We start from the raw sequence: 13,621 nt of genomic DNA, 5'->3' as shown, positions 1-13,621 counted from the left end.
ACCCTTGAGGTTCCCAGAGGCCCATTCAGGAGGCTTATGAGGTCAAAATTAATTTTCATAAAAATCTTAAAATATAATTTGCCTTTTTCACTCTCATCCTTTCACAGTTATACACTGGAGTTTCCCACTATTTGGAAGATCTGCATAACTCAGTGAATACAGTATTTTCTATGTGAGCAATGCATGATGTTACCAAATCATATATTGGTGAAAGATCCATTCAAAGACCGACAGATTTTTTATGTTGTGGTAAAAACACAAAACATTAAACTTACTACCATAATTATTTTTAAGTGTACAGTTCAGAGGCATTAAGTATATTCACATTGTTATGGAATAGGTTTCCAGAGCTTTTTCATTTTGCAAATCTGTAATTCTTTCCCCATTAAAACAACAGCTACTCTTTTCTGCCTCCCACTGGCCCCTGGCACCCACCATCCTGTTTCTATGAATTTGATTACTTTAGATACATCATAAGTAGAATCATGTAGTATTTGTCTTTTTGTGACTAGATTCTTTCCCTTAGCAGAATGTCCTCAAGATTCATCCATGTTGTAGCATGTGATAGGATTTCCTTTCTTTCTAAGGCTGAATAATATTCCATTGCATGTGTATACCACATTTTTTCCCCATTCATCCATGATTGCACACTTGGGTTCCTTCTACCTTTTGGCTATTGTAAATACTACTGCTGTGAACATGGGTATACAAATATCTCTTTGAGCCCTTCTTTCAGTTCTTTTGGGTATTTAACCAGAAGTGGAATTCTGAATCATATGGTAATTTTGTGTTTAATTATCTGAGGAGATTCAAGTCCTTTGCCCACTTTTTTGATCAGGTTACTTGATTTTTTTGTTTTGTTTGTTGTAGAGTTGTAGGCATTCTTTTTTTTTTTTTTTTTTTTTTTTTTTTTTGCGGTATGCGGGCCTCTCACTGTTGTGGCCTCCCCCGTTGCGGAGCACAGGCTCCGGACGCGCAGGCTCAGCGGCCATGGCTCACGGGCCTAGCCACTCCGCGGCATATGGGATCCTCCCAGACCGGGGCACGAACCCGTATCCCCTGCATCGGCAGGCGGACTCTCAACCACTTGCGCCACCAGGGAGGCCCTGTAGGCATTCTTTATGTATTCTGGAGACAAATAAATTTTAATTTAATAGTGTGACAGAAGTTTATTGATAATGATTTCAGATTCTACATTGCAATTAACCTTTAAGGAAAGCTACCACTTGTTGAGTTTTGATGTGGTATCATAGAAGAATACCTAGAATTATCTAAAAACACTAATAAAATATTTTTTCAACAGCATATCTTTGTGATTTTATACACCAACTAAAAGTGCATACAACAGATTGAATGCTGAAACAGATATGAGATTTCTAGCTGTCCTTTTTTTTCTTTTGCGGTACGCGGGCCTCTCACTGTTGTGGCCTCTCCCGTTGTGGAGCACAGGCTCCGGACGTGCAGGCCCAGCAGCCATGGCTCACGGGCCCAGCCGCTCCGCGGCATGTGGGATCTTCCCGGGCTGGGGCACGAACCCGTGTCCCCTGCATCAGCAGGTGGACTCTCAACCACTGTGCCACCAGGGAAGCCCCTAGCTCTCCATTTTTAAAGCTAGACATTTCTTACTAATTTTCTGTTAGAAAATATTTTTCATTAAATGTGTTTCTGTAGGTATTTTAAAATATTTTTAGATATGTCATTTATAATTTCTAAAATAGTTGGTACTGATATTTATCGTCCATATAAACAAATGCGCAAAAACTTTTAAGAATGTAAAGGAGTCCTAAGATGAGAAAGTTTGATAACTTCTGGTATGAAGAAAACTAGTGGGATTTTGCTTTAGTGTCATGCACAGTGGGGAATTCTGTTATTTTTGGTAATTATTGCATACTTAAGTAAACTACCGTATGTGTTTACAGTGTCCTTCTGATAAAATTGGATAGCAGTATCTTTACCAAGAAATTCTAATCTTTGTTCCTTTGAACTTCGACAAAAATAGAAGTACTCATGAATAAGATAGAAGTGCTAATTTTTTTAAAGATAATTGTCTAAAATGTGAGGAATGGAAGAACCTTAAAATCAGTAGGTTCCTCCATAATTTTCCCAATATTAAAAAAGAAAATGAAACTTGTAATTTTTCACCTGTGTCTTTAAGGAATGTAGAGCAGCGCTGCAGAGGGCTATTGATACACCAGTAGGGAGGCCTGTGTTCCTAATCGCACAGGCCATCTAGAACAACCTGCTTTCCTGTGAAATAATTAATTTATACAACAAATGTTGAACCCCTGTGATCACAGTATTGGAAACAAGATGGGAAAGGCCTTTGCTTTCATCGCTGTGCAGTCTAAAAGCAAGTAAACAAACATGTAAAACAAGATAACTGCAGAGAGTGGTAAATGTCTTTAAGAAATCAAGCTCGGTTAGGTGACTGATTGTTGGGGCTATTTTCACCGGGTGGTCCTGGAAAACCTCTGGGAGGACATCTGCTTAGGAAGAGCCAGCCACCAAGGATGTGGGGGCCGTAGTCAGCCCAAGGGTATCACAAGAAAAGATGCCCATGCTGCTGAGGTGTAAGGCAGTCAAGCAGTATGTGACGAGCAGGAGGGCAGAGGGCTGGCAGGGTTTGATGGCCAAGGGGCTGTGGATCTGGAGAAGCAGTTCGTTATTCAAATTATGAAAGGAAAGTGCTGGAGTATTTTAAGCAAATGACCAACACAATCTGGTATAACGGCCACAAATATCACTCTGATTACTGTAAAAAATAGATTGTAGGGGCAAGAGTAAAAACCTATGCCTTGAATAGGTTAATACCTTGGTTTTCATAAATGGTCAATGGTTATATAAGATATTTAAAAGGCAAGGTGGGTAAAGGGTATATGGGAACAATATTTTTGGAACTCTTCTGTAAGTCTATAATTTTATCTCATAATTTAAAATAATTATCTATTAAACAATAACAAAAAACACTTTATACCTTGAATAAACAACTAAAAGTTTTAATTAGGTACAGTACCAAGAACAGATGAATTCAGAAAAAAAAAAAGAAAAAAGCAGATTCTTTCAGGTAAACCATTGTTTGCTTTTTTGTCCCCAGCAACATCTCGAATCAGTGATGCACACCTAGCTGACACAATGATTGGCAAAGCAGTGGAGCACATGTTTGAGACCGAGGATGGCTCTAAAGACGAGTGGAGGGGAATGGTCTTAGCACGCGCCCCTATAATGAACACATGGTTTTACATCACCTATGAAAAAGATCCTGTCTTGTACATGTACCAGCTCTTAGATGATTATAAAGAAGGCGACCTTCGCATTATGCCCGATTCTAGTAAGTATAGATTGACAACTTTATTTTTGATAATTCAAAAGGAATTTGAATTTTAGAGTAAGATATTCGATTAACTTTTATGCAGATACATTTAAAAGGTTTAATTATTAGGGTTAAGTGATTATTCTTTTAGTCATGCACCAAGCATAGGTTGTGAAATTTTTACCCTTTTGCCAAGAATAATTTACTTTCCCTGTTCTGGACTTTGGACTTTCATATGAATGGTGTATATAATGTGGGATCCTTTGTGACTAGCTTCTTTCATTCAGCTTATGTTTTCAAGGCTCATCCATGTTGTAGCGTGTGTATTTCACTTCTTTTAATAACCAAATACAACACGATTGTATGGATATACTATATTTTGTTTATTCATCTATTGATGGATATTTGGATTATTTTGCTTCTTTTTGGTTATTATGAAGAATTGTGTGCAAGCTTCTGAGTGGACATTTGTTTTCAGTTTTCTTGGGTATATGCCTTGGAATGGAATTGATGAGGCATAGTGATCACTCTGGGTTGAATCATTTAGGCAGCTGTCAGACTGATTTTCAAAGTGGCTGCATCATTTTACATTCTCACCAACAGTGTGTGAGGGTTCTGATTTCTCCACATCCTTACCAACACTTGTTACTTGACTTTTTGATTCTAGCCATCCTAGTGGTAGTGAAATGATATCTCATTGTGGTTTTGGTTTTCATTTTTGTGATGACTAAAGATGTCAGGTATCTTTTCGTGTGTTATTGGCCATTTGTGTGTCTCGTTGGAGAAATATCTGTTCACATCCTTTGCCTGTTTTTCAGTTGCATTCTGTTATTGAGTTGTAACAGTCAATAGTATAGGTTACAAGTCTCTCGTCAGATGTGACTTGCAGATACTTTCTCTTATTCTCTGAGTTGTCTTTTCAGTTTCTTGATAGTATTCTTTGAAGTACAAAAGTTTTTAATTTTGATGAAGTCCTATTTTTCTAGTTTTCCTTTTATTGTTCATGCTTTTGGTGTCATATCTAATAATCCCTTGCCAAATCAAAGGTTATGAAGATTTGCCCCTATGTTTTCTTCGAAGAGTCTTACAGTTTTAGCTCTTACATGTAGGTCTTACTTGGATCTTTGATACATTTTGAGTTAATATTTGTTTATGATGTGTCATGTCCAACTTCTTTATTTTGCATGTGGCAATCCAGTTGTCTGAAAACCACTTTTTGAAAAAACTGTTCTTTTTCCTACTGAACGGTTTTGGCACCCTTGGTAAAAATTACTTGACTATGGAGGTATGGAGATATTTCTGGACTTTGGGTTCTATTCCATTTGTCCATATGTCTATAGTTATGCCAGTGTCAAACTTGATTACACTGCTTCATAATAAATTTTAAAATCAAGAAGCGTGAATCCTCCTTCTTCTTCAAAATTGTTTTGGCTGTTCTTTGCAATTTCGTATGAATTTTAGAATCAGCTTGTCAATTTCTGCAAAAAAGTCAGCTGGGATTCTGTTAGGTATTGTGTTGAATCTCTAGATCAGTTTGGCAGGGCCGTATTGCCATCTTAAGTTAAGCCATTGACCCATGCGCATGGGATGTCTTTTCATTTATTGTGTTTTTCTATCAACGTTTTGTAGTTTTCTGAGTATAGGTTTTTGCACTTCTTGTAGCCCTAAGTATTTTATTCTTTTTGATGCTATTGTGAATAAAATTATTTTCTTAATTTCACTTTTGCGTAAGCCTTTTTTTTTTTTTCCTTTAAACTACTCAATAGCTTTTCCTCAATCACATGAATTCTTGGCCCTAGACAGATATGGCCGACTGACAGACCCTGGATATATTAGCAATGTAACACCATCTCTGTTCCTTTTTTTTTTTTTTTTTTCTTTAAAGTTCTTCCTGTGAACAAGCCACTCAGTGAATCTACTCATGTGCTCATCTGGCCCTGACTTCTGCCTTCTTAGATTTTTTTTTTAAGTGTGTGTATATTTGTTATAAATGTGTAATGCAAAGTGTTATATAGGCGGGAATTTAAATATGAGAGCATACCATAAAAGCATTTCCTCCGTCCTCTATGAAGTTTTAAACTTTTTTGTAGAGAAATGTCCAAAGCAAGTACTGTTGACTTGATAATAGAAAGTACGAGGTCATTTGCACATGAAATCATTGCCTGTACCGACCACTTCTTTATCCTCTCGCTCCTTTCTTTCGAGTGGTCTGGAAGTTTATTTGCTGTTACTTGCTGTTGTGATGTTCTGATACAAAGAGCTCTGCAGTGGCCTCTGAGTCCCTGGCTTCTTCTCTCATGGTTACTGTAAAATGTATGGCGATCATGTGTTTGTAATTTCTTTGTACACATGAGGTGCCGCAAAAGTGTGGTGTGGTATGATGTTGCTGCTTGATGGAAGAGCACTGTTGAAGAAGAGTTCAGCTTAGATTTCCTCTTCACTTCCTTTTTTTAAAGAACTGATAACACTATGCTCAGGTGGTTTGTTTGTGTTGTGTGAGATCAGAATAGCAGGTTTCAGATTATGCCGTTCAGTGAGAGAATTTATTATAATCAAAGAGGCAAAACTACTGTTAATACAGATACATGATATGATCCAAACCAGGATACATGTGAAAATAAAAAGGTGCACTGCTAACCGTTGTGTCAGGACTACTGGCGTAAGCACTGACTGTCTTGGGCAAACCAGGATACCTGGTTGTCCTGCTTGAAGGTTCTCTGTTACAATATGGATAAGAGCTTGAGTTATTCAGGACCTGTTAGGGGTTTCTTAAAATAGAATTGTAACTGCCTAGCTCCATCCCCTGGCTCCCCTTTTTTGTACTTTGTTTCTTTATTGTTGGCAGTTATGGTTTGTTCTCATTTTATGTGTATTCCTAGAATTTACAGAGTTCTTGCTTAGGTCATAGGGTGGGCAGTGTTTTCTAACACTCAGATTTTCTTGGGGGCTTCTAAAAAAGTACAGGTGCCTCAGCCATCCTCTGAGATTCAGTTGTAATTGGTCTGAGGATGGAGTTCACTTAGCACCTATTTTTATAGCACAGGAAATCTCTTTTATTTTGAAACTGGGTTAAGAGGACCATGTGTGATGACATGAAGTTGAGGGGAAAAAAAGCTTTAAGGATTCACAGCATAAGACAGGAATACTTAGGCATTTTAAGTGCGTAGCACATTCTCAGTAATCCCAGTCGGTATTATCTGCTTTGAAATTATTTCAAAGTAAAGCAGTCTTATTTTTAAGAAGCTATAGAACACAACATTGTAAATCAACTATACTTCAATAAAATTTTTTTTAAAAAGAAACAAGTTGTATAATTACAGTTGATTCTTGAAGAGCTTGGGGGATGGGGAGACTGATCCTCCACGCAGTTGAAAATCTGCATATGACTTATGGGCAGCCCTTCGCATCTGCGGTTCCTCTGCATCTGTGGACTCAACTAACTGCAGATCGTGTATTTACTGTTGGAAAAAATCCCTGTATAAGTGGACCCATGCAGTTCAAACCCATGGGTCAACTGTATTTAGTTGTTTTCTTGACCCTTTCCTTCTTTTAGTCCATCCCTCTTTAGGTAATTATAGCTATAACTAAATATAAGCCAAAGGAATTTCTGGTTATGATTTTCAAAATCATTTACATGTCTAGCTCTTGGGAGTCAGCACACTGTTTTTGTAAATAAAGTTTTATTGGCACACAACCACACCATTCATTTATATATCATCTGTGGCTGCTCTCATGTGACAACAATACAGCTGAGTAGTTGGTACAGAGACCATATGGCTTCAGGCCTAACATGTATTGTCTGGCCTTTGAAGGAAAAGTTTGCTGACTCTTGGTCTAGAAAATCAGGATGAATTCAGGATATTAAAAATTTTTTTTTAATTATTAAAATAGATAATGTGAGTTGGTGTGTATCTAAAAATTGACTCTAAATTATTTTTTCTGCCTTTTAAATACAGATGATTCACCTCCAGCAGAAAGGGAACCAGGAGAAGTTGTGGACAGCCTGGTAGGCAAACAAGTGGAATATGCCAAAGAAGATGGCTCTAAAAGGACTGGCATGGTCATTCATCAAGTAGAAGCCAAACCGTCTGTCTATTTCATCAAGTTTGATGATGATTTCCATATTTATGTCTACGATTTGGTGAAAACATCCTAGATGTCATCACGAACTTTGCCAAATTTGTGGAACTCTTAAATGTATAATTTGTAGACATAAAGACTTGATTGCTTTCCAGTTTAATGAAAGCTTAAATGTCCCTGCGAACCCACAATCTCTGCCAGCAGAACTGGTTTTGTTCTGAATAGTACAGATTTATGTGAACACAAAGCATTTTGTGTAAGGAACTCCTTCCTCTTAAAAGAAGTCTGTCTGTTTGGAAGGGAGTTACAGGCAAGTCTGGTAAAAGTTAAGCTAGTATCATAGTCATTTAAAACTGTAGTAGATCTTATCCACTTTCCCCTTCACGCTTAACACTGTTATTCTGCTGCCACAATGCAAGCATAGTTTGGTATTTTTGTTATTGCCTTTTTTTGAGATATATATGTATCTATATCTACCTACCTATCTATATCTGTGTGTATACATATATAATGTATATATACATACACATAGATCTGTGTGCACACGCGTGCGTGCACACACACGCACACACACACACACACTTCGTGGGCAGTCCTTTCTTTGTGGGTTGGAGTGGGGGTTACGTAATTTTCTCCAGTTTAACAGGAGTGCTGACCCAAGCCATTTGTATTTAGTGTATTCAGTGTATTACTGCTGTTTATTTAAAATTAAATTTGGGCACAGGAAGCACATCGGGACATTCAGCTTGTTTTGAAAGTCAAGTTCAGAGCACCATTTCAGTCTGGAGGCTTTAAACTGTAAATTCAAATATGAATCACCTGTGAACATTTAATGACCCACATTACAATTTTACAAAACAGTTAGAAATCTGGGTAAAAGGCTGCCTTTAATTCTAAGCTTTGTACATTATTTGTTTACATTTTTTATCATAAATACTTCTTTTTAAGCAAAGCCCAGGTACTTGGTCCACATAGTGTAATGCAGGTGTATTTTGGATGGCACATTTGGTCCATTATTTGTACAAATTAGTAATCTGGAATTTTAGTACACGGATTTAAAAGGCAACAGTATATCAGCGGTTTATGTGTATTTGGTAAGTTCCTGGAAGAACATAGTGCTTTTGTATTAGAAATGTAAGTTTAAGAATGACGTTGTTGCCTTTTAACAAGTTCTCTGGGATACCTTTATTTTTATTACTGTTATTACTGATATATGATTATGGTCAGAAGGCTTTTCCCCCTCGGCTTTTCCCCTCAAAGAATGTCTAGACAAATAACAGCTTAAATTCCTGACACCTCTTGTGGTGCTGAATGTTCTTACTCATGGTATGTTGTTGATGTGGATTCATTCCATTTGGTGGATCCTACCACATCAGGGTCAGTCACCTGCACTGGCTTGTGGGTGTGACTGATAGCAGCCCTTAGCCATTGAATCCTTTCCTGCGAGGTTGTTTTAACTAAAACAGAACTGCAAAAGTGGTTCATTTAGCAGCAAAACATCAGCCTATCACTTTGTTTTGGATGATCCCTGGCAGTTTGAAAGCTAGGAGAAAGATGATTTGTGAAACCAGTCTTGTGGAGATCGAAAATCTTACCTCTGATTTGGGCAGAAAGCTTAAATGCATATGAATCTCAGTCAAACACCAGGTCTGTGTGACGTCTGTCATGGCTGTTCTTGATGTTAAGAGATTCTGTAGTTTCAAGGCTGCGCTCTGCGTGGTTTGTGTGATGCCCATTTTCGCCTTCAGGAGGGCTGTGCCTCGTTATACTGGTGGGTGGTAACCTTGCGCACCAGGTAAATACAGCACCCCAGTTCTCTCCAGCGTGCCCAGTACCTCACCGAGGGCAGCCAGGGGTGAGCTTCTCCATGCAGTGGGTACCCAGGTCTTAGATGTTCCTCCTGTGCTTGAAACAAGTGTCATGCTACAGATCTGTCATCTGTTCTCCTGGAGGCTCTTGTAAGAGTTCCTGCATGTGAGTCTCAAGGTTGAGCCCAGCTCCCTGTGCCCAAGTGGACACGTGTGGCCCAGAGAGTGAGTTGTCCAGCGTGCACTGCATGAACAGGACACAGTGACTTCAGACTGAAAAACAAAGTCCTTTGGAGGTACCCTGAGGGTTGGGTCAGTTGAGTTGAAACATTTCTGGCATTACTTAATGACTTGCATTGTGGTTTTTCTGCAAGTACCTTTAGCAACTTTTAATACCACATGATCTCTCTAGATGAATGTGACGTGATTTATTATCATCATTATTTTAATCATTGTTCCATTTATTGCCTTTAGGGTTGAAGGAAGGGGAAGGGGTCTTTTTGTTGTTGTTTTTTCCTTTTCTTTTTTTTCCCCATTCTTTTTTCTTTTGGTGGCTTAAACCACGCTTCCTGATGCCATGACTAACTGCTCCCCAGCCGAGTATTTCAGGCTTCGTCTAGGCTCATGTTTCAGATCTGCATGCATTGCTTGCATTTTCCTGGTATCGGAATGTTGGTTCCTTGTTCTAGGAATACAACATTTAATTTCCAAAATTATCATGGGACTTGTGACAACACAAGACATGAATCTCTGTATAAAATGTATTGGCCTTTCTCATTGACCTGCTATAGTATTATTGTGTCGTGTGTGTGTGCGTGCGTGATGTCTGGCTGCCATGTAAAGCTTCAAAGGAAAACCTTAAAAGCAGACCATCCTTTTTTGCATGCTCTATTCTAAGTAGAATGTTCAATGTAACTAACTAAAATTGCATGTTAAATATATTTAGGTTTTTTGTTTTCTATCTTTGTTTTTATTTGTTTTCAGTTTCTGTATATTTGCTTAACTGTGCTGTTTCAGTGATTGTAGGATAAAGATGCACTGGTGAAGCAAATGTAGTGCCAACAGAAGGTGATTTTCCAGTTGTGTATGTCATGCAGCATTTGAAGGGACTGTGCATTCTTAAAACAATCACAGTTGCTTCTAAACCAGATTTCATTTCTATTATTGTTTTACGTGCCAAACCCTGAAGTGCATTGGGCTTGAATCTCTGAACGCTGTGGACCCATTAGAAGACTGTTTTGATTGTCACAAATTGTAGTGCCTGAAGACATTCTTGAAGCTGATTGTCTTAAAAAAAAAAAAAAAAAAAAAGACAGTTCTCCAAAGACAAAACAGGAATTATTGTAACAGAAAATAATTATGGTCAAAATGTTTGTGGTTCCTTGGAAATGCTGCGCTCTTTGTATTTTCCACCACTAGTGCAGTTCGAACGAATGTGTATAGTTCAGAGGTCTTCGTGTTCGCATTTTAATATTAGGTAAATGACCTCATCTTTCAAGCTTGAATTCATTTTTAATTTTAATTTTATTTTATACAGTGTGTAGACAGTTCCCTGTTCTCTGCATTTAGAAGTATAAACAATATAAATCTGTTCATTCTGTAAGTAATTTTTATAATTATGATGTAACTCTATCCTATCCTTAAAACATTTAAAATAAACCCTTTATGTGCAACTTTTGACTGTAAATTTTGTGCTTATGAGCAAACTGTGACGTGTTAAACGTGCTTCTGAAAAAGTTTTTGAAGTTTTACTTGAAGATTTTAAGAGACCTTTTTTCCCTCTTTTCACCAAATGTAAATGTCAGATATATATAGGAACAGAAAGAAATAGACTTTGTATTTGAATGATAATTAATAGTACCTGTAAAGAAAGAGAGCAATAATCAATAGCCCCAATATATTATATATTCCAAAATATGAAAGTTTGTGCTTAGCAGTTAATGAGAAATTTCAATTTATCATAAAATTTTAAACTTAAAAGAATTGTTTTAAATAGAATTAAATAATGTGTGTTTTATACTTTCACATCTTTTCTTGCTATAATTATATATTGCTTTTATTAACACTTAAATAACAACTAGTGAAATTCTGCAGTGAAAAATCTCCATTTTTTTTTCAATAGCAAGGACAAAGACATGTAGGTAATACTGGAACTATATGTACTCTATATTTTCTCTTCCTGGATAATTTTATCAGTGAGGGGGAAAAGTAGAGTTTATGGTATGCCTGCCCTTAATTAGATTCATTTTTTATGTTTCCCTGTTTGGCCCAAGGATCCGTGGTTAAAGCTAGGACGGGACAGGTCACTTTTCTTGTTGCCAGAGTGGCTGGGGAGGCTTGGCATGACAGCTGCAATGACCACTGCTGAGGCCTTGGCCAAGGGGCTGCAGGACCACCTCTCAGACTCTGGTGGGAGGAGTCGCAGACAGGTGTAGGGAGGAGATGAACCTGGAAGCACACGTGTTCACCCTGGGCGAGATCTTACAGTCTTCTTCCTGAAGGTAAATCACTCATTGCAGTATTGAAGGTACAGCTCAGGAACTATTTTCCCCCAGAATAACAAGGCAAGCTTAGTCTAAAGGTTGGCGGTGGCTGACTGCTGTTTGTAAACTGAAGAACTAGGTGTAGAGCAGTCACCACTATTGGAGAATTGCAGGGATGGGCTTGCTTTCCATTGTTTCTTCACTTGGTACCGTCCCAGCTCTGTGGTAATAAAGCATTTGACACTAATAAAGCACTAGCAAAAGTGCTTAATAAGTACCTTGCCAAACACTTTCTGGTTTTTGTTTTTGTTTTTTGACCATGCCATGTGGCATGTGGGATCTTAGTTCCCCAACCAGGGATGGAACCCATGCCCCCTGCAGTGGAAGCGCAGAGTCTTAACTACTGAACTGCCAGGGAAGTCCCTTCATTTAATTCTTAATACTGTGAGGAAGGCATGACGTTTTTCCATGTTGTGCTGTTGTAAAAGAAGTGAAGGTTGAGTACCTTGTCCAGAATTACAGAGGCCATCAGGACTCAGACCCTCAATGCTGTGCCCAGGCTCCAAGCTGCTGTGTTCACGCCTCAGAATTAAATTACTTCAGTGGGGTGATTAGATTTGAATAGTCTATGGTCCAGTAATTTCTATGGATAATTTTTTGTAACCTTATTTCATACATTGCTAGCAAAAAGTATTTTATTTCCAAGTTGCATAATAAAAGGTTTTATATTAAGTCACTAGAATGTAGAAATCTGTCTCTTTATAGTGAGAATTGTAACCCAAAATTATAATAAATATAGCTAATAAATAAAAGGTATAAAAATATCTTTTATTTGGAGAGAGATTATACTGGAAATATTTAAATAATTTCCATCACAAGAATGTAGATACTATTTTATATTTCAGACACTTTAAACATGTCATTAAGTTAATATTCTTATAAAACCTAGACTTCTTATGCTCCTTCCTAGTTTTCACAGTAATTGTCCTATGTCATTAATATACATATGTGTGTGTTTAAGTTTTTAGGCTGCTGAATTTCAGAAAATTGGGTGAGTCTGTAAACTGTTTCTCCAGACATTCTAGGATAGTCTCTGCCCCTGTTTGGGCCCTAAAACTCTTAGGTTTTGGTAACTCAGTGGCAGATGGTCTTCGGGTACTGCCTTGGCACATCATTTTGCCTAAAATTGACATTGCATTCTTTCTGCTTAATTTTTACGTGAGGGCACTGGACCAGGTAGCGCACTGACCCCTGTCAGCTCTCTCAATGGTGACACAGAAGCGTGGGCCCTTTCCATGCATTTCTTTTTTACGTTGGCTATTAACAGTAGGTGAGTAGGCTGCCATGGGTACTGTGGGCGTGTTCCTGCTTCCGCTTTATCTCCATCCTCTTTCATTACTTTCAAGTTATGCTTTGAAACTTCATGCTCTGGGGGAACATTAGAGCTTGAAGTACCATGTGAACTACCTAAAAATCCTTTTTATAGGATTGGCATATTACACGTAACTTTAAATTCTGTGTCTTCATGTTGGAACCAAAGCAGATTATGATGTGAAAGAGACAGAAGGAAGACCTTTGAAAAACCTTGACATTAATGTGAACAGTTAACAACTGGAGATTGAAATTCAGCATTCTGAATTGTCTTCTGATCTAGATTGTGAAAGTTGCTTTAAAGCTTTTGCCTTAGATTTGTCTCCTAAAGGGTTTGTAAGAAATCTGAACACGACTACTTGTGCACTGTGCATTCCCACTAGAAAAACAAGAGGAGAGTGGTCCCTGGTGACTGTGGCTTTTTTCCCAAGAGTTGTACTTTGTTGTGGACTGTGTTTACTCTGTGTGTGTGTGTGTGTGTGTGTGTGCATGTCTGTTATTTACGGGGGGCCTGATTTGAGCAGAGTGTTGCTTCGAGTTGCCCAGTAATACCGTGACCAAGTAGTTTT

The 13,621-nt window shown here is 37.9% G+C and overlaps 1 protein-coding gene across 2 annotated transcripts in view; it reads left to right on the top strand.

Moving 5' to 3' along the window:
- SPIN1 (spindlin 1) overlaps positions 1 to 10,516 on the top strand; it is a 63,937-nt gene extending 53,421 nt beyond the window's left edge. For both annotated transcript variants that reach the window (XM_060102480.1, XM_060102481.1), the window contains 2 exons: positions 3,095 to 3,328; positions 7,267 to 10,516. In XM_060102480.1, coding sequence (XP_059958463.1) covers positions 3,095 to 3,328; positions 7,267 to 7,466 — 434 coding nt within the window. In that variant the 3' untranslated portion in view covers positions 7,467 to 10,516. The remainder of the gene's footprint in view (positions 1 to 3,094; positions 3,329 to 7,266) is intronic.
- Positions 10,517 to 13,621: the final 3,105 nt, after the last annotated feature.

Source organism: Mesoplodon densirostris, chromosome 6 (assembly GCF_025265405.1).
Source record: "Mesoplodon densirostris isolate mMesDen1 chromosome 6, mMesDen1 primary haplotype, whole genome shotgun sequence".
Taxonomy (NCBI): domain Eukaryota; kingdom Metazoa; phylum Chordata; class Mammalia; order Artiodactyla; family Ziphiidae; genus Mesoplodon; species Mesoplodon densirostris.
Note: the sequence above shows the minus strand (reverse complement) of the source record. Positions and strands in the feature narration are given on the sequence as shown.